This window comes from Meleagris gallopavo, chromosome 2 (assembly GCF_905368555.1).
Source record: "Meleagris gallopavo chromosome 2, MGAL_WU_HG_1.1, whole genome shotgun sequence".
NCBI lineage: Eukaryota > Metazoa > Chordata > Aves > Galliformes > Phasianidae > Meleagris > Meleagris gallopavo.
In genome coordinates, this window is record NC_139405.1 from 8,379,309 (window position 1) to 8,406,852 (window position 27,544).

The window sequence follows — 27,544 nt, forward strand, 5'->3', positions numbered from 1 at the left end:
ACAGCCAGCGTCTAGTATCAACACTTGGCAACTTACCTTACTAGTCATCTTCAGTGTGTCAATTTCTTCCCTTTGTTTTGTTAGAGTCTCATTCATACTGCAGAGATGATCACTCATCATACTTAACTGATCCTCATAACTTCTCTTTGTCGTCATCAATTCATCCTAGGGGGAAAAAAAAAATAGAAAAACAAGAAAAGTCAGCAGCTTGAAGCCTTTGTTCAATGTAAGAAAATGGCTGCTTTGCCAGTTGGTACCATCTCTGCTGCAAGGTAAATGCAACTAAGCCACCCAATTGAAAAATATCACAAAAAGTCCTTAGGTCCCCTTTCACCTGAAGACTCGTGTATTGCCTGTCATCCTTAATTTTGATTGGTTTCCTTAATAATTTTCCCAGCTCTTTATAGTTTACATGAAAGTTGAACAGCTACATTTCCAATATCACTTCTAGCCAAGTAACAAGTAAAATCTGTAGGGTTAAAACACCACACGTACATGAACAAGTGTGGTAGATGAAGCTCAAGGAGTCAGCAACCCTTATACATTTGCAGTGTGACTATGCCTCCAGAATTAGAGATATGGAAGGATACTGTGCACTACTAGAACATAGCAATAACTAGATACAGAGCATAGATACAGACAGGATAGGAAGGGGAGGAGTCGCTCTCAACACAAATGCATGGTTTAAACACATGATGTTATAATTGCTACCTATATATTTAAGTAATCTTCCCCTCACAGAGGGAAATAAGGCGAAAAAAATCCTGTACTTACACATACAGAAAACACATTTTTATAAAGCAGCCTTGACAATGGGCTAAAAAACACAGGCTTGGCTACTACAACCATTTCCTTGCAAGTATCTTCCACTTCAAGTGTATTATTTCCATCTAGTCTCCACATACCTCTACTTCTTACATCACATTACTAAGGACCAAAAAAGCACAACTGTAGCTTAGAGGTCTTTTCCTTCTTCACCTTCCCCTTATACACAATTACCTTAACAAGCACATCTATTACATCACTTAATATTTTACTTGCCTGTAATCTACTGATGCTTTGACTGGCTAGTTTCAATTCTTCTGTGAGTGATTCCTTGGACTTCTCAGCTAAAGACAATCTTTTGGCAAGTGCTCGACACTGGCAGTTAGAGCAGGATAGGGCAGACAGAAGGGAAGAAAGTTAGTTCCAAAGTGTTATCTTGTGCCATCTTTAACTGAATGCTTTGAGTGTTTCTATCTTTTTGTAATCCTCAGATATCAAGAAATTTACTCAGAATCTGCACAGTTTTAAATACAAAGATAATGAAATAATTAACAGTAAACTTGTTTTTATTTTACAGATTTTCCGTATTATTGTTTAAGTGTTCTGTTTTCATCCCCTCACTGGCAGGAAATATTTCCTAGAAAGCAACACAAACATCTCACTTTGTACATTATTCAAGTATCATACAAAGATGGCTTACTATGTCATCCACTATCAAAAATCAATTTAAAGAAGTTTCTGTTAATTCCACACTTCTACTATGTACAAGAATTACTTCTTGACCTAAAATGAAAAGAGGAAGCTAAAAAGACCATGAATTATTTTATTAATTCTTAAGTACAAAAAAAAAAAAAAAAAGATTCTCAAGAGAGCTATTTTCATTTCTTCATGATACATTCAAGTATTGAATGTTCTCAGCATCATTTTAAGATGAAACCAAAAATAGTCTGGTAACTAAAACCAGCCATTTCAATTTATACCAACAGACCAATACACAATACATATTTTAGTTCTCACGCTTTTTTAGCCTTACTGGGTGACATTTTTCCTCCTGTTGTTTAAAGTCTTTCATTAACATCCATTTTTACGCATACAAGATCACAGCCAAAAAAATGTACTGCAGAAACATTTTTCCTGGAATACATACCATGGATTTAACACTTGCTCATAGAAAATTCAGAAGGAGATTTACTGTTTTTAGTACAAACATAACTATATTCTCACCTCTGCATGAAAGTGTACTGATTTGCTGTCAGCAAGCTGTAGATGGGATGTAAGTTCTGCTATTCTTGCCATATAGTGTTTTTTAATCAAGTCTTCACGAGATTCAACATCTGGAATCTTATAAATATAAGTGACTGTTTAATTTTTTGTTTTAATAAACTTAATACTCACATCACAACACTGTCCTCTATACCGAATCCCCTTCTGTACTGAGGCCTCCCAGTCATATCCAAAAGCACTTATTTCCCCAAATCACAACAGCCTACAGGAGGTCAGCTGACATCACCTCTTAGCGTCATACTTCCTTTAAGGACCAAGGATGCAAGAGGTTTGCTTAATTTAAAATATGAAGTCTGATGATGAACCCACTGCAGAAGTAAGCTCATTCTATCAATTTCAAAAAATCCAAACACTGATTGGCTTTTCTCATTAAGGAATAATTCTTCTGCATAACTAAGTTTCAGAAGCTACCAAACTGTAAGAACTACAACTAATGTTGCATGCTTTACAAGATCATTTAAGATATACTTTTGTTTTGTTGTTGATATTTTGTCTGAGCTACTCCTATGTTTCTTTCAGAACAACTTCTGGTTTGGGATAGCCTGTACTTATGTGTTAAATACAGTGCACTTGAGCCAGTGACTTCCTCTCCCCCTACCAACTTCAGCCCCTTTCTCAGGGATTAAGAATTGAGGCTTTGAATCTACTTCTGGTTTCTAAATACAGAAAGCAAGATTCTCCTTCAGCTACAGAGCACAGATCTGGACGAGCTTGCGCTGCTCCAAACTACTTACATGAATAAGAGCTACAACTCATGACACAGAAGATATTTAAAAGAAACACAAAAACAGAAACATCATTTTAGAAACCTGAAAATACACAAACTACCTGAGTGACTTCTCTCATTGTACCGTTATTTTTAATAGTTAATTACACCTTTGGAATAACATTAAGTTTTAAATATTTACTAGATACATTTTGATAACATTTAAAAGAGATTACCTTCTCGTTATCAGTAGTTATAGTCAACATCCCAATCTAAAACAAGGAAGACAATATGCATGAAGTGAAAACTGCAAAAACAGACATCAGTCATAAAAGGACTTCAGTCAAAAACAAATTCTTGTGACAGTTAGAATTAAGTTTAAGCATCTCTACCTACAGCATAAGCAAGGGTAGTGCAGTGAGCGCCTTGAACAGATTTTAAGGCAACACCAACTCTCCAAATACTAAATATCCCTTCTATATGTTAGGATGTTTACAGGGTAACAACGATGAAATCAAACAAGATCTAGTTAGCTTACCTGATTATTGCTTCTATATTATACACACATGAAAATTAGTGCTTCTGTGTACCGAGATGTCTCTTAATTACTCAGTTTCAAGAGCAAGGAAATCCATCTTGGATTTCTTGAGTACCTTCTGAATTCTTTTCCTCTGCAGTTTCATTAATAAATTACACTGACAGCTCAGTTTCACATACTCACAAAACTCTAGCTGAGATGTATGTGAATAACAAGTTTCATGTCTGACCCTTTACAAAGACATTCTTACATGTTTTCCTTGACCTGAACAGGACTACAGATTTATGCCTATGGGTAATGTTTATATGGCTGACCTACCAGTTACAGGGAGCACCAACTAGAAAAAGACGTTCTCCTTAAACTCCTGAAGGATCAAACTTAACATGACAGCTTATTTCAAAACTGGTTGGACATGCGGGCCTTCAAGATTAAATCTTTTGCAACCTAAATGATTCTACGAAAACAACCCGTTAGTATTTTTGTGGGTTATTATTATTTACCAACATACAAAGACAAGACAGAATACATGCCATATCCAAAAGCACTGTTGATAAAATTAATGATGCAGTGAACACTGGAAACTTGAATGGCTTCAAGTTCAAATTAAGTTACACTACACTGACCTGTTCTTTCTTAATCCACTTAAAAATACTGATCACCTATTTCTGTTTGCTTTTACACACCTGCAAGTGAAGAATACTGGAAACTCAGAGCCAATCTAAGATATATATACTACTTGCAAGGCTTCTTAGCTGTAGACAGAAAAGTCAAGAAGTCAAGCACCTATTCTTTCCCCCGCAGCCAATCAAGTACAGAACTACATAACATTTCTATTAATATCAAGATACTGAACAAAGTCTCAGAAGTCAAGAAGTTCCAAACACTGAGGAGAATATCAGCAAACAGCTTTGCAAATCAGGAGCTTAAGTATGACTGCATTTCAACATCAAAAAACTTTCAATATTAAAGTTCCATTGATCAAATAGTGCTATTGTCAACTCCCATGGTTTTTTCTATTGAAGAAGTCACTTACCAGACTAGTACTTTTGATAGGTTCCCTCTGACTCTTCTCTGTAGTCTCCTCCTTTTGTTCAGTTGTATTTGATAAAACAGAACACTCCTGTACAGTTTCAGCTAAATGTCCACTAAGAGAGTTCTTCAGCTTTTGGTTTTCCTTCTCCAGTTTTATTTTTGCTAGCTGGGCCTCCAACATCCAATGCTCTTTCTCTTGTTCAAGTTTTGCAATTTTCTCCAAACTCTGTTGGACCTTTTGGATGGAAGTTCACAGTGCATGTTACTGAACATAGGAAAAAATACCCTCCAGGAGATGTTTGAAGACAGTACTATTTTAAACTATTATACAGGTGAGCTAGTAAGTAGTAGGCTGCTATCTGTAGGCTTAAGTGTGGTCATGTAACACAATGACTCAACTACTCAATTTGTCTGAAATAAGGGTTACCAGTTGCTGCTCAAAGAGCCAAGGACAAATTAGATGAAAATCAGAGCAGGCAGAGGTTAGAAGAAAAACAGGAAACTTTAAAAGATGTGTGCCTGGCACCAGCATTGCTTTGTTATCTGCAAACAAGTGAAACACAATCCTTCCTTTCCCAGACATTCCACTCCCACAGACAGAAACCCCAGCTTGTCCAGGTAAGGAAAGCTAAGGAACATTATATAACCTATCCCTCCACACATTTCTATTTGAAGTCATCTCATCTCAATTAATATGCTCTGAATGAGCTATTACAAAAAACACTCAAGTCTTTCTTCTGTAGAAGTTAAAGACCATAAGCACAGCAAGAACATTCAAGCTAATAGCTAAGTTTTAGTCAGTCCATAAGTCAGTCTCACTCAGAGATGGACAGATTGCACAGGCCTTTTAAACACCACTTAATCTCCCTTTGCCTCACCTTCCAGAAAAAAACCAAACACATACTTCAAGAACGATGGAAATAAGACCTATTTAATATACTCTAAAAAAGTTGTTGCTATAAACAACTTTATATAGTCCACGAAAACCCACTCAAAACAGTATACAATATTAAAAGTTTGCACTCTTTTACTTTCGGAATTGTAAATAGGATATCTAGAGTCTTATTTTAAGACTCAGAATTTCTATTTATGTACAAAACCACACACAGGTTGACTACTCAATACTACTTTCCCTTTATAAATACATTACTAAATATTATAGGTATACCAGGATACCTGTTGTGCGAGACCTTCTCTACTTTCTGTGGAACTCAGAAGGACTCTGCGATTGGCCAAAGCCTCTTCATAAGGCACTGAATCTGCACAAGGCTGCAGAAGGATAGAAAAAAAGTCAGAATATGTTTGACAGTAAATCAGAATAAGTGTTCTACATTTTTTTTCTTCTTACCCTCCTTACTTTACAAGAGGGAAGAAAAACATTCTCCAAATATTTACCAACCAGTAGAAAAAAAAAGTTCCCACTTAAAAAACCTACCTACTCCCTATCAAAATGCACACTTAATTAAAAGGTGCTAAGAAAACTATGTGCTACTTAGTGATCAAAAGTATCTTTAGGTCCACCTGACAGACATCAGAACATCAAAGGGGAGCAATGACAACCCGTAAGTACACGTACATCATCACTTAGTTTTTAATTTTAATAGGAACTGCAGGAGATTTGGTAATGTTCAGTCTTTTAGTTCAGCATATTTTCTCTATCATACTTATTTTTCCTAACATCTGGTTTCTTCTTCATTTGATCTCAACATTTGGTCTTCAGTGAATACAAATATAAAAATGATGTCACTCACTTCACATTCCTGGCAAACGTGGGAGGCAGGTTAAATCAGTAAAAAAGATCAGCTCAAGACCCTCCTCAGTACAGAAGTTACTCATGGAAATGGATAACAGCAGAACCATTAGTTTTGAGAGCAACTATGCTCTCAGATTTCATAAATACCATTATTTCTCTATTTCTCTATTTTCTGTTTTTCATTGAGAAAAATCCTTTCCAAATACTGGAAACCATTGATTTGTATTCTCTTTGTTACAACTGAAGAGCAAGCTTATTATGCTATCTCTATGCAAGCATGTGAACTGAACAAACCTTCTTCAGAGTCTTCATATAGGCAACTGCCTTTTTCTTGTACTGCAGCATACACTCTGCTGAAAGAGGGCTGATGAACTCTGTTCCTCCTTTTGGGCCATAGCTCAACGAAGAAGTGAAGTGATCCAAGTTGTTGCTAAAGAACGAAGCAATCTAGGCATACCAAGAGAAGTCACTTTTTGAATTAGAACAGAATGACTTGTCAGAGCAGTTACGCATTTAAGCGAGGGAAAAGCACTAAGTGAAACTGGACTTCACATAGCTCAGACCTCACTAAGGCAAAACATCCTTTCCAGGGTACCTACTATTACCACCTACTGTTTTTAACGTACAGCACAAAAATACCTTAGAAAAAGTCTGAATATAGGTGGGAGTACTAAAGACACATTTACATTTCTCAAATAATTCTTTTTTATTAAACAAAAAGAAAAAAAATGCTCAAGTTGTGGCATTATATCCAGACAAAAGTTTCCATTACCTTGCCTACTCCATTTGTTAAAGACAAAATGGAGGACAAAATACAGTCGTTTGTAGTTATGAGCTTCTGTGTGGCAGTTGGAACATCTTGTTCTAGTGTAGCTTTCTGACTGTAGTGCTTGGAAATGTCTAGAAAAATAAAAACATTGATATCATTTATGTTTTTTGTCTATTTAAGTGACCATTTCCAACTTCAGCTCGTGGCATTGGAATTTGAATACTACCCTCCTTGAGTTGAATAAATGTTTAGTCCTGATACTCTTAGTTGTTCAGTAGATTGCCATAGGTGGTTGTTCATGATTAGAACAGACACTGTGTCTGTTACAGAAGGGAGAACAAAGAGACATATTTAAGTATGCTCTGTCCCAAAAGCCACAACTATACAGGGAAGACAAGCTCCCACTGAACTAGCACCTTGCTCCAAAGTATATTTTCCACTTCCACATACTTATATCAGGATACTAGACACAGACATTAAACATTACTAACAATTAGTCTGAAGCTTATGGAAATTAAAAGGGTAGGGTATTAAAATTGTCAGAGCAAATCTAAACGGCTACAAGAACTATACAGCACAGAAAGACGTATTCGAAACTTCCTTCAGGCTACATTAACAGAATAGTCTTCTGAGGGCGGGGGAACAAATAAAAAACATCACCACCACACAGAACTTTCTGAAAGTAATTTACAAAGAAGCGTTAGTTTCACAAGTAAATGTTTCACAGGTACAAAAATGAGAAATCTCAGGTCATTATCAACGAAGTTTTAACCTGATGCAAGCTTGAGGAATTAGAACTACATTTGTGTTAGGGAAGGTAAAGAGAAACTACAAATCAAGAATTCTCTTACACGGGAGTCTGATGTGTTGCAATGTTTCCATTGCTAACTAATGAGTTCTGACAGTTTTCTTCAGACTTTCTCAGTCTTCTTTACTTCTTTTGTTAAGTACAATTTGGGCTGATGTTACATTAGAGAAACCATAACAAGAGGCAGAAGGTACACATCAAACTTACCTACGCTGCAATGCTGACTGGCTTAATAATTCATTGTGTTTGACCTACAAATCTCTAACATAATCACTTAGTTAAACCAAAGATTCTATAAAATGAGGTAGTACTACTGACATTATTACTAACAGATTAAAAAAACAAAACACTTGTAAATTAAGACCTTAATGTTTATATAGCTGACTCCATTAGAAACATAAATCTACATCCTTTATATAAAAGGAGAGTAGGCCATGTAGAAGAAAGAAGTTCTGTTTTAATATTGAAACTAACTTCCTCATCATCTTTGGTTATATAATCATGTTTAAAAAAAAAAGTGTGATCAACTTGAAATCTAAGAAAACTTCCATTTTGATGGTAGTGCCAGGTCAGCATTATGTAAACAGGAATACATACATCTATAGCATTCCATTCTGTATACGTTCAATTACAACAATACAGTTCAGAAACTAAAGTACCACAGCTCACAGGTCTAGAGTGTCACAATTTCATGTTCCAGAAACTTACAAGAACTAAGCTAACAGAACAGAGTACTGAAAAACATTTGTGGATGACAAAAACTTGTACTCAGCAGGTTTAACGTCAATCTATATGGGCAAAACAAATCAGATTTACTATGTACCACACATTTAACATTTTAACAGAGAAAGTCCACATCCACTGTGTTGAAAGACTAAGGATGAAAACTGAAACGTACCACTACTCATGTAGCCTCACCTTTCAGGATGTCATGAGACCCATGAAGGCTTGCAGCAATGTTTGTAAACACCAAGCTGTAATTTGTCCTAAGTAGTCCTTCTGGTTTCGTACCTAAAAGTACCATGAAAAAGGAGAAAAAAGTTAGAACTCTATCATTAATGAAAATGTTAACTCTAAAAATCTAACACCAGTTTCTCCTAGCCTCAAAGCAACTGAGCCCAAGCTGGCACTTACTTGGTAAAGCAAGAAGACTAACATATGTATGTAGCTTCTCAAAGATCGCCGTCAACCTTTTCATGTCTCTGTGTAGCTCCATATTTCTAGCTTTTAAAGCAGCTGTGCAAAGAGAAGACTCACACTCTTCTTCCAAACTAGGAATATGATTTTTAAACACACATAAAAAAACAAATGAGCAAATCTCTTACATAAGAATTTCAAGATCTTGGGGGTAGATAGATAGTTCTTTCTACATTGCCAATCCAAAGCAGCAATAAAGAGGTTATTTTAGAAAGGCTAACTTATTGGAGTTACAGAGCAAAGTCACAAAGAAATCATAAAAACCTTTTTCCTCTTCTTAACCCAAATCCTCTTTTTAAGTCTTCATTTGCACTGACAAAGTACCTCCCTTTGACCAACTCAGGAGCACACATTTTCATTACAGAAGGAATGTGCATCCAACAGTTTTGCTATACATACAGAATAACAAAATCTTCAGACAGGCCCAAGAAATTAACAGTTTCAGTATATAATATCTGAATAGTATCAATACTATTGAGTAATACAATTAAACATTAGAGTCTGTACAGCTTTTATTAAAGCCACATCTTCAAGGGGAGAAGTTTTAAAATATAGTGGTTCAGTTCTAATGCCTACGGGAAAAAAGACAAAAAAGTAAAAAAACATAACTTAAAGGCTCAAGAAACAGTATGCAAAGAAAATTTCTGCCTTTAATCTAAGGTGCTTTAAGGTTTGATTTAATATTTGAGTTGTAGACATTGTCAGTGTTGCAAATCTGACAGTGCCCCTTCAATGTGATCTATTAAACTGGAAGTACCTTTTTAACTGATAAGGAAGAATCTTTCTTAAAAAGCATAAGTATGAAGCTAAATGTTCTGAAAAGGCCTTCAATTTCACAGTTGTTTCCTGGAAAGAAAAACAGCGTAAGTATTTCTGCTCCGTTGAAGTCTTTTTTAATACTAAAAGTAAGAAATCTTACCAGGACTGTCACGGTATCTTCTGTAATACTCTCAAACAACTGAAGCATTCCTTCCTCCAGAGGGCGAACATAAAAAGCATTTTCATGAAGATACTGTGAGAACTGAGTACAGAGAGATATTTGAGATGGTGCGTGCTGAAGACTCTCAAACTGTTTCACATTTAACAACAGAAAAGTCAATTTTAACACAGTATCTATCACTTTAAATGATCCCCAAGACATCAATAATAAAAATCAAGTGATGTACAGCCCCCTCCTCCACATGGCACACAGACATAAACCTTGAGGGAAAGCAAAGACAGTAATGGAAATCCAGGCAAACCCTTCCCATGTATAACTCTGCCACAGTACCTTATCTACCTATACCTGTCATGCAGTACACCTGGGTTTTTGACTATAAAAAACTTTGTGTTATTTGCTCAACTACATCAAATTAAAGCTAGATCCATGCACTCAGTAAGTCACCAAAACAAGCTGTGCCACCTTTCTCTCAGCTATTATTTTCTTATCAGCCCTCGTGCTATTAATTAGCACAAAGAGTTCTGCTGTGCAAAGTAATGAAGAACTGAACTGAGTTAGAACTGAGAGCAAGAGAAATGTATGTATTTTATGTTTTCAGTCCAGTCCTCCAAGTGGGCAAAAGTATGCTTATGCCAGTGTAAAGGATGGAGGGGTAACTGAGCAAAGGGGGAATGGCTGCTGTCAGCAAATGTGACACTTAAGAGAAATGCTGAAACTCTGGCCTCATTGCACTGCCCATCTTTCCTAAAATATGCTTAAATAAATTTTATGGCTAATTTATCCTCCAAAAAAGTAAGCCACAAAACAGAAGTATTCACTCAACCTCTTCAAAATAAACACTGGTGGTACTCTCAGGTTTAAAACATTTAACAATGTAGATATACGTATCATAGTATTAAAGAACCTTTTCTGCAATTGATACTGGCAATCACAATTTACCCCACAGAAAGATACTTTCACCTTTGGTTATTTATACTACAACAGTAAGTAAAGATCCCAGGCAAATAGAAATTTTTCTTATTATTATTATGCTGCAGTAACACAGTGTTAACAAGAAGAGATGCCAAGCTCTTATGCATGCACAAATCTGGATAGAATTATGGTCAGTTCTTAAATCTAAGGAAAAAAGTGCCACATGCAGAAAGCTCCTGCCTTGTGTTGCAAGGAAAAGGACTGGAATTATCTGGCACGATGCTGAAGCCCCAGCAGAAACCAGCAATCCAATGCTTAAGGAGAAAAGGAATACTTGAACCTGGAAAGGAATTGTCCACATCTATTTTGAGTGTCTGGTGGGGGAAAATAGCTTGAAAACGCCAGACAAGACCTGGAGTTGGGGAAAAACAGATCAGCGCAAGTCTGCTAAGTCACTGCATGATACTTGTTTCATTTTCTGTGTTAAAAAAGGCTTCTGAAGCACTCAGTGCAGAAGCTAAGACCACACTGAGAATGCCTGCCAAGCAACTAGGTATGTTAATTGAAGACACAGGAGCAACAGCAGCTTCAGTGAGTGACAAGAGACTTTGTTGCTGGGAAATCACCGGGAAAGCTGTGAGGTAGAATGCACTAAAGCATTTAAGTCACAAACATACAAGAATAAAGGTAGGCTACAAGAGAATTCATGACGACAAAACCTAAACAACTATCCAGAGAGAAGAATCAGAGTTGGGATTAAGTTGCACTTTTCAGCTGTGTGAAAGCACTTATCTGCTGAAAAACAAAGAACTACTGATTAGGACATTAAGACAAAAACATGCATGAGAAATGATGTCTATGAAACCCAATTTATCTGACCAGGGCAAATGGCAGTATGTCTGTGGAATCCAATCACCACACTAAGCCACATAAACAAGGAGACTCAGTTTCTGCTCCAAAGAACTTGGAAGATAACAAAATTACAATTTTTAAAAGAAGGATGTGCCATTCAGAGTATTGTTAGTGAAGCAAGAATATACTATTCTCAAATGAAGATCTACACTGAACCTCTAGAAAAGCTTATTCTTTATTATATAGGTAAAAGGATTGAGAAAGTAAATTGAATAGGATTTCTCTAGCTGATAAACGTCCACAAAAGCAAACTTGTTGCCTGTAAGGAGATTAATGGAGGTCCTCCTGAGAACAGAAAAGTTTTGCAACAGTTTACATTTGCTTCTACGGGTGTTATACGGCCATACACACATGGACCTCCTGCACGAATATTTGTGCACAAAATTCATGACATGGAAAGAAAAACTCGGAAGATGCAACTTGAGAACTCTGGAAGATACTCTAAGAAGTCACCCCATTGAGTTGTGAAAGAAGAGTCAGGTCAGATTTCCCAATGCCAACACACTTCAAGTCATCACAGAAAAGGACCACAATGATCATCTGGTTCCAACCCCCTGCTATGTGCAGGGTCGCCAACCAGCAGACCAGGCTGCCCAGAGCCACATCCAGCCTGGCCTTGAATGCCTCCAGGGATGGGGCATCCACAACCTCCTTGGACAACCTGTTCCACTGCGTCACCACCCTCTGTGTGAAAAACTTCCTCTTAATATCTAACCTAAACCTCCCTTGTCTCAGTTTAAAACCATTCCCCCTTGTCCTATCACTATCCACCCTCATAAACAGCCGTTCCCCCTCCTGTTTATAAGCTCCCTTCACATACTGGAAGGCCACAATGAGGTCTCCCCAGAGCCTTCTGTTCTCCAAGCTAAACAAGCCAAGGTACCTCAATCTTTCCTCGTAGGAGAGGTGCTCCAGCCCTCTGATCATCTCAATGGTCCTCCTCCTCCAAGAGCTCCACGTCCTTCCTGTACTGGAGGCCCCAGGCCTGGACGCAGCACTGCAGATGGGGCCTCACAGAGCTGAGTACAGGGGGACAATCACCTCCCTTTCTCTGCTGGCCACCCCTTCTTAATGCAGCCCAGAACACAGCTGGCCTGCTGGGCTGCAAGCGTACGCAGCTGGCTCACGTCCAGTTTCTCATCCACCAGGGCCCCCAAGTCCTTCTCCGCAGGGCTGCTCTCAAGGAGATGTTCCCCTCATTTGTATAAAAACCTGGGATTGCCCTGACCCAAGTGCAGCACCCTGCACTTGGCGCTGTTGAACCTCATTAGGTTTTCATGGGCCCACTTCCCCAGCCTGTCCAGATCCCTTTGGATGGCTTCCCATCCTTGTAATGTATTGACTGCACCGCTCAGCTCGGTGACTTGAAACTTCACTACACTTAGAAGAGTGCTCTTCACACAGACATCCCAAAATAAATTAGTTATTTGACAAGTGAGCAGTCTCCTTCATAAACCTAGCTTACATCCAGTTTATTTCATGTTGTAGTTACACCATTCAAATACAGGACCTCCTATCTCAACATATTCCATACCCCAGTACATTTTCCTACTACTTGTGCAGCTAAGACAGGCATCCAGGTAGCAGCGCAATATTTAAATAATCAGCTCAATTCTTCAACAATGCACCTCCATTTAACATTTCAAAAGCAAAACTATGATTTGATGACTATGCTACTGCTCTCCATGCTGTTATTTTAACAAAGGCATAGAGGGAAAGGATTTTTTGCACCCAGCCCTTTGCACATGGATAATCCATCCAGCAGAAAAGACCTCCCATGCAAGAGAGCTTTCCTCTCAGGAACCTTCCAGTAAAGGTGGTAGAAGTTTCCCTCTATGATTATTCACTCAAGAAAGTCTATATAACTGAATATACGTACAGTTGTAATCAGAAAATTTTACCTTCTGATTTAATGGCGATATAGTGTCTGTTGCAGAATCAATGGGAAAGATCTGGACCTTCTGCTCAGTATATGTATGAAAATTCAGAAGAGCTGTTACAATTTCTTGTACGAAAGACAATGCCTGGCCAGCAAGGTCTCGCAACTTGAGCTGTAAAAACAGTTACAAAAATGACTGTATGACATGAATCTATTTAAATACAAAAAACATTCTACGTTTAGACACAAAAGGCTATGACTTCTTTCCTTCTAGTTCAACCTACAGCACAAAAGCAATCATTTATAACTTTCTTTAAAAGTATTTTAATATACCACAACACAATTTAGAAGCGCATGTTTTTCTTTGATAAACTGTATTCCATACAACAGATGATGCTTGCTTTTGCTCTACTGCTCAAACTATGGGCCATAAGAAAAATTACAGTTACTATAATGACAGACTTCTAAAGATCAATAGATTAATTACTGATGACAGCTCAGTTCTGTAAACATGGCAACACCGAGAAGTTTATAATAACTTGCTGTAAGGAAGCTTAACTAGGTACTGGAAAAACAATGGGATAAATGAATGCTTATTCTGTTCAGTAGAACTCAATTCTCCCACCTGGACAGAACTGAGCTGCTGCTCTCATTAGGCTGTTCTTTAGTTTTATTGCAGTAGAAAGGTATCTGAGAAACAAATTCAAAATGGAGCAGTGCAAAAAAAAAAAAAAAAAAACAAACCACAAAGGCAGTGAAGAAGAAAACCATGCTCTACTGTGGATATAAAAGACAGAATAGTATGACTGCAGACAAGAATGAATTATTCTTCAGTGATGATGTATTCAATGAAGTATTAAATGAAGTGAATCTAGACTGTGGATCAGGTTTAGGGGGCAAATAACAGTTATTATACTCAGTTTGTGTATGTCAATTAGTTATGCAAGGAAGGAAAGCAGACCACTATACTTTTTTTGCTGTCTTTTATGCTGCAGCCAGCGCTTCTACAATAGAATGGCATAGAATCATAAAAATCTGTCCCAGAACATTTTCAAAACTGCAGACCATTAAACGTGAAGTTCTCTCACAAAGGATAACCACACAACAGTAAAGGGATAAACTCCGTGCAATTATTCAGATTTTTTCTAGTACTCAGCAACAGGCTGAATTAAGACCATTTCCATCACATAACTGTACAGCAGGTTGCCATTTCTCAGTGCAGACTTATGAGGAACAGGGTCACTTACAGACATATCTCCAAGAAAAGGAGAAAGCAGCTATTTGAAACCCTTCTACAGAGAAACATGAATGCACTACCTCAAAGATTCTAGCTATACAAGTTGGACTAACCACCTTCTCTGCATCATGGAGTCCATCCTCATTGGTAGCACAGCAGCACAGTCAGTACTGACATCAAAGTACCTCATTTACTCCAGTTAAATCTCTAATAGATACAGAAATTCACACAGTACTATGGTGCATTTTTGAATATAGAACAAATAGTCTTCCCAAGGAAGTTGATGATATTACAGTAATGAACTCAAACTGTTTGAAGTCATTTACTAATATTTAAATGATCAAGGGGAATTTGGCTGCAATAAAAAGTGACTTGTCTAGAAGTATTTCATAAAATGCAGGTGTATCAAAATTACACAATTTATTCCTTGTATTGACTACAAACAATGACAAGTAATATTAACTAATATAGTATTCTAGTGTACAACAATGCATTTTACAAACCAAAACATTCTTTGGAGCTCCAGTAATGCAACTACAGAAGCTGACTTTCAGCGAAGTGGAATTTAAAGTAACAAAACTTTCTTTTTTCAACAAGAAGTTTAAATCCTCTAAACTAAAGCATCTTTAAAAATAAAATGTTAAATTTTAAACAATGCAAGTTGGCACTGTAAAAAAAAGAATATTTCATGTAACTTCTACTAAAGAAATACTTAGGCCTTTTTACCACTCTTCCTATGGAGGTATAATTGAATTAAAACCTACAACAATCACCATCCAGGAGCTAATGGACTAGGTCTAGGTCAGGGTGAGATGAGCAGTTAAGTATTAATAACCCAAGAGAAAAGCATCTTTAAGAAGTGCAGCGGCTTTGTGGATAGAAGTTTTCTTGGAGTGCCAAGTAAGACAGGCCATCTTCTGCCATTTTGGGTTGTGAAAATGGCTGGTTTTATTCAATATCTGTGTAGAAAGTTACTTCTTTACATATGAAGTCCCAAGAAGTGCTTACCTGATATCTTCTGTTGTGCAATGGTACATTCAGAGCATTGTACCGATTAGATCCTACAGGGCAGAAATTGAGATATGTACTTATTAAAACACTTTTTTTTTTTTAAAGGAAAAAACATTTATCAGTTTACAGCAAATGAAAATTTCATTGCAGTAACATTATAGTTTGTGTAAGTAATAACTAGAAATTGGAAGAACTGATTTAATGAGATTGGACTAATCACTGTCCTTCAAGAATTGTTACTATGACTAAGTGGAGAGAAAGTATTTCCATGCTTGCCTTTTAAAAGTCTGATTTAAATACCTGAACACCCTAAATTTGATAGGAAACCTAAGAAACTTCTTGCACAGAAAAGCAGTATTTTTTACTAAGTGAGAAGTGTTTTTAAAAACATCCCTACAAAATTTAAGATCTGCAAATTTCAGTTACATCATAGCAACTGTCGAATAAGATTGATGTATTCTTCCCACTGTTTGTGTGCTCTAAAAAGCTCCTCTATCTACACAATTTGTTGATAGTTTAGAATAAGATCTACTCTCCCTATATTTCAGGCTTTGTTTCAGCTATAGAGCACTTGGAACAATTAGTCAAATAACAAATGCACACACTTTTATGAAGAGGCAGAGGGATATTTATACCCAGTGAACAGCTTACAAAGCCTAAGTACTTAAAGAGAAACAGATCCATTCCCAATTAAATGCAATAAGCACCACTTTAGTTTAAATGGGCACACAAAGAAAACTTACAGATTCTTACTCTTTTTTCCTGTTATTCACAATGGAATCCATAGCAAATAAACATTTCCTAACTTTCTCTCATTCTTCTGTCGCTTAAGAGCTTTCCATTCCTGCAGCATTTTCTACACAAGCAAAAGTGTGCTATGTGATCATGGCAGTTGAGTAAGCAGATAAATTACTTGCATCAAAGTTCTTGCTACAAGGACAACCACCTGTAGATATCAGCCAAAGCAGGCAGAGAAGCATAAACAAAAAGACAGTAGGCAAAGCTCCCTACTTTGAGAGGAATGAAGGGAAAAAAAGGGATATCAACTGAAAGCACTGATATATGAGCATATTATGCTGTATGAGGGTCAACGTTTTCTAAAGAGAAGGATCTGTTTATTTCTTTATTTTTTTCCCCCCAAGCCAAGACTCACTGGATTGCCAGCACAGAACCTGGATGGCTCACTCTGCAGCACCCAGCCAGATCAGCTTTTAGAGAATTGAAGACTATTTTGAACATTTTTCACAGAGCTTAGAACCTCATGAAAATGCAAAAGCTTCTACCAGTAAAATCTATAAGAAAGACAACAAACAGCCTACTGTTGCTTTTCCAAACTATCTTACCAAAACCAGCTTTTTGACTATTCCAGATCCTCCTGCTTCCACTGCCAGAAGGGTAGAGACTGACATATGCTTAAGTACAACCTCATTTTCAAGCTATTGAAAACAGCACCCAACACTGATCTTGCACATATTGGTTTTGGTGCCAAAATAGCCCTTCAGGTCAAAAGTCACTGTTCAAAAAAAAAAAATCAAAGTATCTTTTCCTTGGAAATATGAGTGAGCTCAAGATAAAAGATGAGTAAGTAGTAATCTGTTTTCTAATCAGAGATGAGAAATGTGACAGACTTCCCACAAAGCACAGATCACTACTTAAGCAACATATTTCCATAGCTACTAGCTTATCTTTGGTTTAATAGGACTGTAAATACAATCTGACAGTAACATCCCTTGAGATGAAAACCTAAAGAAGTGAAGAAACTTTCATCTTTCACAATACTGTCAACACTAAGCAACACAAGCAGTAAGTTACTGAAAAAACCTTTTAAACTTTCAATTTTCATTTTATATGTAACACTTGATATTTTAAGGTCACTAAACAAGAAGATGGATGTCATCACAGAATGGTTTGGGTTGGAAGGGACCTCTAAGAATACAAAGTAGCACCAGATACCTGTTTAGATGCCCAACTTTTCTTACAATTAATGTATTTTAATTCTTACAGTGCATTTCCTCCAGATGAATACCCAAAAGTAAAGAGGGCTAAAAAAGTGTACACCAAGGCAATACGTACTTGTGTCATTAAAAGGTACTTTTTCATTGATTATGCATAGAGATTCTTCCAGTCTACTGCCCAAAGCTGCTTGAAGATTCTTTAACTGTTGCTGACTAAATAACAGAACAAAAACAAACACAGAAAAAAGCACCACATATACACTGTAAAACTTTAAAAGTTAATCTGTTTCACCACCACCTTAGCTCAACTAAGCAACCCTTGAGTGCACAGGATATGTCTCTTTCTGATGTCAGAAAGAAGAGAGTTACAGTCATCCTCTCTCCTTTGTGTCACATTTACAATACGTGAATGTATTTTAATCATTAACAAACACACTGAAAGATGCAAAAAACGCTGTAAATCCCAAATTCCATTCTCAAGTTACTTCAAAGTTGATCTTTACATTATTGTCCAGTTAGTGCGTGTTGTATAAAAATATTATTTCCTACTGAAATTTGAATGGGAATGCAAAAGGGCCTTCATGTTAGCTAACACATACTTGTTATGGTATTTCAACATACAAGGAGTGAAATGCTGACAATTCAGTAAATCACCACATCATCATTAGAAGTATCTTGAGAGCTTTTCAAAGCCCGGTATGTTAGCATTTTTTACCATAGCACTTGTTCTCACAAGACCTTGCAAATTGTTCTGATACATTCTGAAGCAGTTTTTCCTTAGATCTGCTTCACTTGCATCTGATTGCATACAGAGAGGCAAATCTGAGTTATTATGACTATTAATATCTCTAGGATAGAGACAAACAGTAAACTATTCCAGCACTGTATACAAAGACTGAGTATTTATTTTTCAGACCAAAATTCTACACCTTACCCAACTTAGGCCCTCAAAATCTTCAATGTTTTGTTTCCAGTTTGACATCTAGAACTGCTGCACATATATTGGAGGGTAGGAGGAAGGTGTCAAAACAATAGTTTGCTTTTTCTTTTAAAAAAACATTGAAATGGAATTTTATCAGGACTGATAAAGCATCCAAATACACAAACAATATATGGAGAAACCACCTAGTAAGGAGCTCATGCACATTAACAAAGATCTTTATTGAAGAACAGATCCAAAATTGCATAGAAACTATATAATATGAAATACGGTAGCATTCAGCATGACAGAAAAACTCAGACAAATTGCAGAAGTACAGATGTTTCCCTCTTATAATATAAAGGAATGGCTTATAAATTATTTGATAAGCTTTGCTTTACATTTTGCCCTTTAATTTCCTAGGCATGCAGACTGTCAAGCATTATATTCCTTGCTTTTCTAGGCCAAAGCTTGGATCTAAAAGGAAAAGGAAAAGGATACCTTCCACCAAAAAGCTGGGGAAAATATAAGATCAGTGCTTCCATGAAGGAATATTAAAATAATGATCTGTTGAGCACTGGACATAATGGCTGAAATCACTAAGTATCAGGCTTTATTCTTATGAGGCTCCCTTCTTAAAGAGTAGGGACAATTTCTTACAATGACATTAATTAGCCAGTCAGACACAACAGATATGCTTTAAATTAAAAGTAGATTAGGACAGTGCTTTTCTTTTTTTTTTTTTTTTTCAACTTCTCTTAAAATAATCCCCAAAAACTGCAAACAAGCTGCAGTAATACACAGCTTTTATCATCTTTTAAAAGTCATTCACAGGTGAATTCACAATGACCGTTTAATCAGAGTTAGTAGAATTCAAGTACCTTTATATCTGCCAAAATAACACATACACTTCCAAGATTACTATTGCATAGAAGTTTTTCATTTGACCACTGAACATTAGTATGCATTTTATCCATCTCAATAAAGATCTATACGGCAACTTTTTTTTTTTTTAATCTAAATGCACCACAATAAGGAACTTCAGAGAAATACACCCGAACTTCTGGCCCACAATCTAACGTCCCGTTTTTCACAACTTGTCTTCAATACAATAAGACTATTCTAAACTAGCAATAGAATCCTTTAGTCAAAAAAAATGCCAAAAAAAAAAAAAAACAAAACCCACACCTCCAAACATTCTAGCTGAGTGTTCTACCTGAAAAAAAAAAAAGCTACTGTTCAGGAGGCAATGGAGGGAGGAAGTGGGTAGAACAAGAGAGAATTCTTAAAGTTCCTTAGTTGGGTTGCCTTGGTATCTTACATAAGTTTTCTGAGTTTATTTGTTGTTGTTTGTTTCCCCCTTCCCCCCTCCCTCCATGTGCAGCTTTTAAAAACTCCTATTTTAGCTTCATGCAAGTTCAGTAGCTCCTTTACAGTTTATAGTGTTCAACTACAAGCACTCATCTACTTCACAGCTACCTAAAACGTTCCGGCAGACAAAATCATTTAATAAGAGCTGCCTCTGGATCTGATTGTCTGGTCACACACAGAACGAAGAGGTCAAACCTGCACCATCTTGGTAATATGCTGTTGCCTCGTATTTTCTGTTTATCAACTTTTTTTTTTTTTTAAACATTATCACTCTTTAAAAGTAATCAAGTCAATCTTTTAAACCAAGTTGTCGTTATATTAAATAAGAACACTTACCATTCTTCGGTTCGAAGCCTACAGTCCTTAGCTTCTCTTTCTAGTGTCTGAGACTTGATCTTTATGCAAGAAGATAATCTCACAATGTAATTACTGACAGAGCAAAATATTTCAATACTTTTTAAACTCAGCATGTAACAGAAAAGCTCCTTACTTCCAATCTGGATTTATCATTCTGCAGCTTTTCAATGGTATCCGTGTATTTCCTTGTTAAGCTGTCCACTACAGCTTGATGCTGGGCAGCATCAGTTTCCAGAACTTCCAGTTTAGTTCTCAGCTCTGCTTCTAAACGTTTATGCTGCTCATCTGCTTCAAAGTACTAAAGCAAAAAAAAGAACCTTGCGTAAGTCTCATTCACTGCAGAATCTAGTTCTGAGTTACACTAACATTCAGTTTCAAAACAAGTACAAGCAGAAATTCTATGTTGTTGTTTACAGAAAAAAATATTCAGGAGCCAAGTACTTTCTGCTTACCAAAATATCTGTAATATCAAACACTTAAAATCTTACTGGTGGAATTTAGGGAAATTAAACTTGAACCACAAAGTTTTCTGCTCACATTTTTAAAACAAAGTGAAATGTATTCTTGACTCAATGATGGCAATTTGCAGAAGACACATTAAGCTTCAAAACTGTTAGTGAATCTAGAAGTTTCCAAATCAGTACGAGCTGCATGACTACTTCCAGTAGATTTTCACCTTTTAGTGACAGCTAATTTAAGTGAGAAGAACATCGTTATACGAAATATTTCATACATGGTCTTCAGAACGTGAAGTCAAGATACTTTGTTTGACAGGGGAACATATTGCACATAAGCACACTACGTTTTTAGATGCTGTTTTATTCTCTTCATCATTGTTTGTGTGACTAGTTTTATCAACTAAAAAAAAACTAAAATCTTACAAGTATATGCAGTCGTTCATTCTCTTCTATCTTCTTCTGAAGATCCTCATTGAAGACACTTTTTTGCTCTTGACTCAACTGAGATGAAGATTCTGCACTTTTCTAAAGGAAAACAGATGCACGCATTATTCCCATGTATGTGGAGGTATCCCAAAGCACAATCTCATGTGTCTGAAAATGCTTTGCAATCACTGATTTCCAACAGAAGCACATGAATATGTATTCCACTGAAACAAACATCTCTAACACCACACAATATTGCACACAGCATTAGCTTAAAAGCAGTGCTTTTTCCTTCACGCTGTTTTTGCTGTGCTGTAGTAGAATGCTCTTTTAGTGAGGACTCAGGAAGCCTCTACACAGACTTCATGTTCACTCTCATGAAATGGTTTCTATAGCAGGTTCAGATTTGACATTATTTGAATCTCGCATGATTCCAAGCAGTCAGTAACATTAAAATCTATGCTTACTTTGTTCCAGGAGCTACATATAAGGCACGTTTCCCCCATCAAGCACCCATGTTTAAGCTGGCCTGGTCATATGAGAATGAGGAACAATCACAGGAAGCACTCTACACTGCCACCGAATAGTGCAAAGTGGCACAGGAGAGCACAAAGACTACAAACTAGGACACCTGAAACACAAGTATATGTTCCCCTCTTTTTAAAAGGGCTGCAGTCTGACACAAATCATCCATCAGAAACTATCTAAATAGATCTAGATGCAATCTACTTCGTCTCCCATCAGCAATAATCACAAGGATGACATGGAATTTTGTAGACTTATATTCAATAGAACGTACTCAGAAAGACCCAACAGGTAAAACTACCTTTTAGATATGTTCCATTTAATATAAAGCCACCTTACAATAATACAGAACTAGGCATTCTGGCAGTTGAATATGAAAGGAAAAAAAAAAGTCAGTGGTAATGGCTCACAAAGCTCTTCAAACCATGCTGAGATCCTTCCAAATTTGGAAATGTCTAACGAAGCTATAGGTAACATAACTTAGGTAACATAACTTGAAATAAGAAAAGGACCGAACTGCATTTTGAAGAGTCTACTGTGGTTAATAGCTTAAATCAGAGGCACTACACTTGCCAAGCAAGCAGATAACAATGCAAAGGTGTTTAGGGAAAAGAAAGGAAGATGAGCATATCATTAATCAGTTGAGTGACTTCTTTAACATCATATTGCCCATTTTGAGGGATACCCAAAGAGATGAGATGACCAAAGATTTTTTTCCCGAAAAGAATCATGACACTATCAAAGGATGCCTGAGGAAATTATTCAAGTCCAGACACACCACCTCTGAAATTCTGATATTACCTACAAAAGACGTAACCAGTCTTAGACATCTGAAGAACGTGCTAGAACCAGATTTGATCAGCACACATTCTGACAAAGAAAGATCTCAGCCCTGAAATTATTCTGCCATTTTAATACAATATAAGGAGAACTAGCTAAGAACTTAGACTTCATATAAGAGGCTATCACAAATTCTACAGTCTAAGGCTGAAGAGTTACACACCAAAATGACAGCACAAAGCAGCAGGAAACAGAGTTAAAAAAGACAGCCAGTTTCCATCATAACAGTAGATTAATCACAGAGCACCAAGATCTTCCTCAGCCATTTAAACATTTAATAAATATCTCAAAAGGGAAATGGCAATTCAGCATCAGCTAGCAGACACACTAGAAAGAGAAGTGAAGAGCTACTTCACAATATATGTATAACTAACTGGAAATTTTCACTAACGTGCCAGTTAGCAGCTAAAGTTCTGACAAGAACATACAGCTAAAGTCCTAATATAACAACTGTTGTTAGAAATCAGGATGAAACACTGACAGTCAATTGAGAGATCTGCTAAGCAAACTGTTTGCATCTTTAGCACGTACCTTGTTCTTCTTGCCCCTAGTTTCACTTAACGAAAGTTCATCTTGAAGTAACTCCACCCGTTTGGCAAGCTGCTGATTTCGAAAGGTCAGGCTGTCCATTTCTTGTTGCAATTTTCTCAGTGATTGGTCCTTCATCTTCAATTGCTCCTTGGTGATGAAAAAGTCCAATAAAAAAAAAAAGTTATTTTAATAAAAAAAAATATCAAAAGAACTAATTAAAAATAGTCTTTCTTCCATATTTGAACAGTGACAAGAAAAAAAAACACTGTTCCTAAACTAAAAAACATTCTACTTCCTTTAGCTGCCTGCAGATCACTCTCAAGTAGATACTTAATTCTATAAACTAACCATTAAGAAGCAACCTTCCGCTTTCACAATACCAGCACCTGCACAGAACAATGAACACAGCAGCCACAGAACAGAAGCTCTTACTAAACTAATACCTTTATTTTTCTCGTCATAATACTAAGTTCAAAAAACCTTCCATTCATCTATTTTGCCACAGCTTAATACATTTGACATGAGCAGTTTTTGGAGATTACCTTCAGAGATGCAGAGTTTGCTTGCTCATCCACAACCCCCTTTTTCAATACTTGGTTCTGAGCTCGAAGCTGAAAAGTAAAGAGATGCCATTAACTATGCAGGACAACCAAACAAAAGCCACTCACTAGGATGTGCATAAAACATCATATACTTTCATGACAGCACTAGATGTGCATGCTCCTTAAAGCATTCTGTTCAAGAAGGTAGTTCCAGGCAGAAAAGTTGTACCAAATTTGTATCCTGAACTGACAAGAAACAAGATGTTATTTTACCAGCTGAACTTCCTGAGTCAAGTAGAATATAATACTTACTATCATGAAGATTAGTAACTAAGATACAGTTAAGGTTTCAAGAACTGTAAACAGCTAAGGAAAAGTTGCAATTCTTGCTTGGATTCATTGCTACTTCTGCTTCTTCTCCCCTTAGCTGTCTATGACATTCAGAGAAGCTCAGAACAAACAGTTAAAATCTCTTTCAAGAAGAGCTAAGCTATACTTTAAGGAAAAATATATATTACCAGTGACAGCAAATAATCCAGAGAGCAGCTTGACAAACAGCTGAAGAAAATATAACAAAGCATACAAGAAGTCCTCTCAGACTTTCTTATGAAGTTTACATATCTGAGCTACAAATCACTAAGGTGAGATATAACACTCAAGAAGACTCTTCCCCAGTCACTTCACGGAGTACCTCTACCCTGTGGCAGTAAGGATACCAACAGCATCAGCTTCCCATTTCTTGATGATTGCTTGAATCCTGGTTTCTTTCTTCAATGGTAGTTTGTATTCATTTGATATGTTTTAGTCCAGCTGTTACAGATACAAATTAAAGGGGTTTGTATTGTCTTGGGAACACCTCTGGCAGAAGCATAAAAGGCAAGATTCAATGTGAATCAGCAACAGCACAGCTTCTCTGATGACTGAATATACTTCAAAAGGTCAAAACCCAATTGACATTACTAAACACAGGCTTTCACCCTTCAGTATTCCCATTGTGTTGCTAGGGCATCACAAAGGTAAGAGAAGAAACTTGCAAGAGCACCAGAGACTTCCAAGCACAGGGTGTCCCAGCAAGAAGAAGCAGTGCAGTAGCTTTCAGTTCCTCTTTCTGACACAGCCACTAAGGCAGCAACATGTGAGATGCAGAGATGAAACAGAATGAACTCGCTCAACTGTGCTGCATCAAGTTCACTACGCTGAAGTGCAATCCACCAAAAGCTGTCACAGGTTGAAAGCTCTCCAACTACTGCTTCAATTAAAGCTGTGTGAGAGAACAAGAAGCTGTAACTCAAAGGGAAGAAAAGTGTGAGAACACAGATCCTTCTTCTGGACTGCTCTGAACTGAGAGGGAAAGTTATCTTTTGCCAGATATTTCCCTTATCACTTTGTGAATCTATTAAGCTCTTGTCTGCCCTATTCCCTGGCTTCCATAGCACAATCAGTGAACAGACACAGCTTTACAGATCTACTCTTCTCTTGCACCTGCACACAATAAGCCACCAACTCTCCAACTGATTACTTGCATGAAATGAGTTACCTGGAAAGGTGATCCCACAGCATTCTGGGGCTGTTCAGCAAGAAGTGGAATAGGAATAAAAAATAGTTCCCATAGAGATCCCTTGGAACATTTGCAGGCTGACAGTTGCAAGACAAAGTTAAAAGAATACTTCTGGGCAACACGAATTTAGAAGAGAGAGGATCCAGTAGCTGAAATATTCCAAAGCTATAGTCAGAAGGTCCACATAGCAAAGTAATTAAGCAGCAAAGTCCCCTAGTTACCTTATCTGAGCCATATTTAATGTCCAGGGTACATCAGAACCACTGTAGAAAGCAACAAGAAATATGAACAGACAACAGCTGCAACAGACAAAACCCCAAAGTCAGTTCAGTTTCCTAGTGTTCCCACAAGGTGAGTTTAAGAAATACTTATCTATCTGTGAACAATTTAGACTCTGTACAGTCATTTACAGCAGTTCCAAGGAGAACAGTATTTAATGTGTTATTCTGTAATCTTGAGAAAGGTGCCAAATACAGTCAGTGTCTTGTGCCAAGCCCTTTCTGATGTAGAAACACACAAAAGTTAAGTGCTGACTTTCTTTCTCAAGGTTGTAGAAAAACTATGACATTCAAAACCAAAGTTTCATCATCTTTTCAGTGTGCAGAGAGAAGAGCTTTGGATTAACCACGACTCCCACCATCCAGGAAATCATTTCAAATGCACTGGGAAAAAAAAAGCACTTTCTCCTGTTGGACAGATGTCTTTGCAAACACTTCTGTAAGCAGTACAAGAAACAAGAAGCAGTCAGTCACCTCAGACAGCTGCAGAAGGATGGGAACAGGGGTAGGACAGGTGTGAAGTCGAGCATCCTCACCGCCAAGAGGCTGCAACACCCCTGTGAGCACCCCTACTGCCTATCCACCAGTCCGAGCAAACTCAGCTGCAGGTAAGAGCAGCACAAACACACACTCAAGAAGACGGCTAAGCCTCACACCTGACTACGAAATGAAAAGCCAAGAAAAAGCAGACTCAACTCGCCTCCCCAGCGCAGCAGAACCACCTGCTTGTCGCACAGATGCTCTGCAGACGAGCCCACCTCTTCTCACCGCGGTTTGACCAGCCGGCAGGCGGCACCACCGCGCTCCGCCCGCGTCTGCAAATCCACACCCCCAGCCTGCCCAAGTGTGCCCTCTCCTCACAAACAGGCGATCTTCGGCCCCCCGTCATCTCGACCCGACAAGCAGCAGCCCTTCAGCCCCGCCCTCCCGAAGCCAGGCGGGAGAGCGCCGGGCAGCGCAGGGGCCGTGCGAGGAAGGGCCCCCGCCCCCTCACAGGGCAGCCGTTAGGCGGCGGCAAGAAGCGGCCGGAATGGAGCGGCAGCCGCTGCTCGCGGAAGGGCTCCCGATACCTTGGAGTATTCCTGAGCCAGCTTCTGGTACTTCCCCTGCAGCTCTGCGGTGGCCGCCATCCCCCCGCCCCGGCACGGCCGTACCGGCGCTAACGCAGCCGTCGGCCCCGCACGCCCACCAGAGAAAGACGCACTTCCGGGTTCGTGCGGCGGCGGCGCGATGACGTCACCACACCGCCTCGTTCCCGCGGGAAGCTGAGGGCGGAGCTTAAGTCGCCGGCGCCACCATCTTGACGCAACTTCCAAGATGGCGGCACGGAGGCGGGTGGGAAGGCGGGTTGGGTCGCGCGACCCCAGGGAGGCGGTTCCAGCGGCCGCCGCTGTCATAGCAACGGCCGTCGGGCCCTGCGCAACGCGAGCGCGGGAGGTCGGGCGGGGGCCGTGAGGCGGCGCGGGCGCCATTTTGGTGTAGCCCGGCGCGGGGCGCTGCAGCGCTGCCGCTTGCCCGGGCGGGGCGGCGGTCCGTCTGAGGCACGGCTGGCGCTAGGGGGAGCCCCGGGCACGAGCCGGCGGCCGCCCGCCCGTGTGGCTGTCCGGGCTGTTGGATGTACCCGGCGCTTGGGTCATCCTGTTGGTCAGACCCTCAGAAGGGAAGGGTGGTTAACTGCTGCAGTGCGAGCAGTTTGCTCGCAGCCCGCGGTCTCAGGGTCCATTTTCAGTCTTGGCAGCCTATGATTCCCCAGAGCTCTTCTGTGCCACCTCGCAGGTCCCTTTGTTTCAGAGCCGCATTTATCCTCACATTTGGCATTTGCTGAGATGCGTGTACGCCATCAGAGCTCTGCATCGCAGTCGGTGCACTTAGTTATGCCAGACATCTCTCCCATAAAGAATTCTGGTTTTGAAAATGCCTGAGGACGGGTGTGCAAGGAAAAGAAATAGTAAGGCAAAAAATGGTGCTTCACCAGCGTGCTGTGAGTGCCTGGTGATGTGCAGGTGAAGGGCTGCCTAGTTGCGGATAGAGATGTAAAAGC

The 27,544-nt window shown here is 38.5% G+C and overlaps 1 protein-coding gene across 10 annotated transcripts in view; it reads right to left on the reverse strand.

Moving 5' to 3' along the window:
• PPP1R21 (protein phosphatase 1 regulatory subunit 21) overlaps window positions 1-26,754 on the reverse strand; it is a 29,479-nt gene extending 2,725 nt beyond the window's left edge. The window contains exons 1-24 of one of the 10 annotated variants that reach the window (XM_085218828.1): window positions 26,574-26,713; window positions 25,447-25,488; window positions 24,384-24,477; window positions 23,980-23,997; window positions 23,668-23,736; window positions 23,126-23,272; window positions 21,227-21,328; window positions 20,479-20,643; window positions 20,325-20,383; window positions 17,817-17,911; window positions 15,741-15,793; window positions 13,518-13,667; window positions 9,772-9,873; window positions 9,610-9,698; window positions 8,790-8,926; window positions 8,574-8,666; window positions 6,851-6,978; window positions 6,373-6,525; window positions 5,502-5,594; window positions 4,327-4,560; window positions 2,992-3,027; window positions 1,990-2,106; window positions 1,042-1,140; window positions 37-165 (exon numbers count right to left, since the gene is read on the reverse strand). In XM_085218828.1, coding sequence (XP_085074954.1) covers window positions 37-165; window positions 1,042-1,140; window positions 1,990-2,106; window positions 2,992-3,027; window positions 4,327-4,560; window positions 5,502-5,594; window positions 6,373-6,525; window positions 6,851-6,978; window positions 8,574-8,666; window positions 8,790-8,926; window positions 9,610-9,698; window positions 9,772-9,873; window positions 13,518-13,667; window positions 15,741-15,793; window positions 17,817-17,911; window positions 20,325-20,383; window positions 20,479-20,643; window positions 21,227-21,328; window positions 23,126-23,272; window positions 23,668-23,736; window positions 23,980-23,997; window positions 24,384-24,392 — 2,277 coding nt within the window. In that variant the 5' untranslated portion in view covers window positions 24,393-24,477; window positions 25,447-25,488; window positions 26,574-26,713. The other 9 variants (XM_085218831.1, XM_085218825.1, XM_085218832.1 and 6 more) reach the window with 9 other exon arrangements.
• Between the last annotated feature and the right edge of the window lie 790 nt (window positions 26,755-27,544).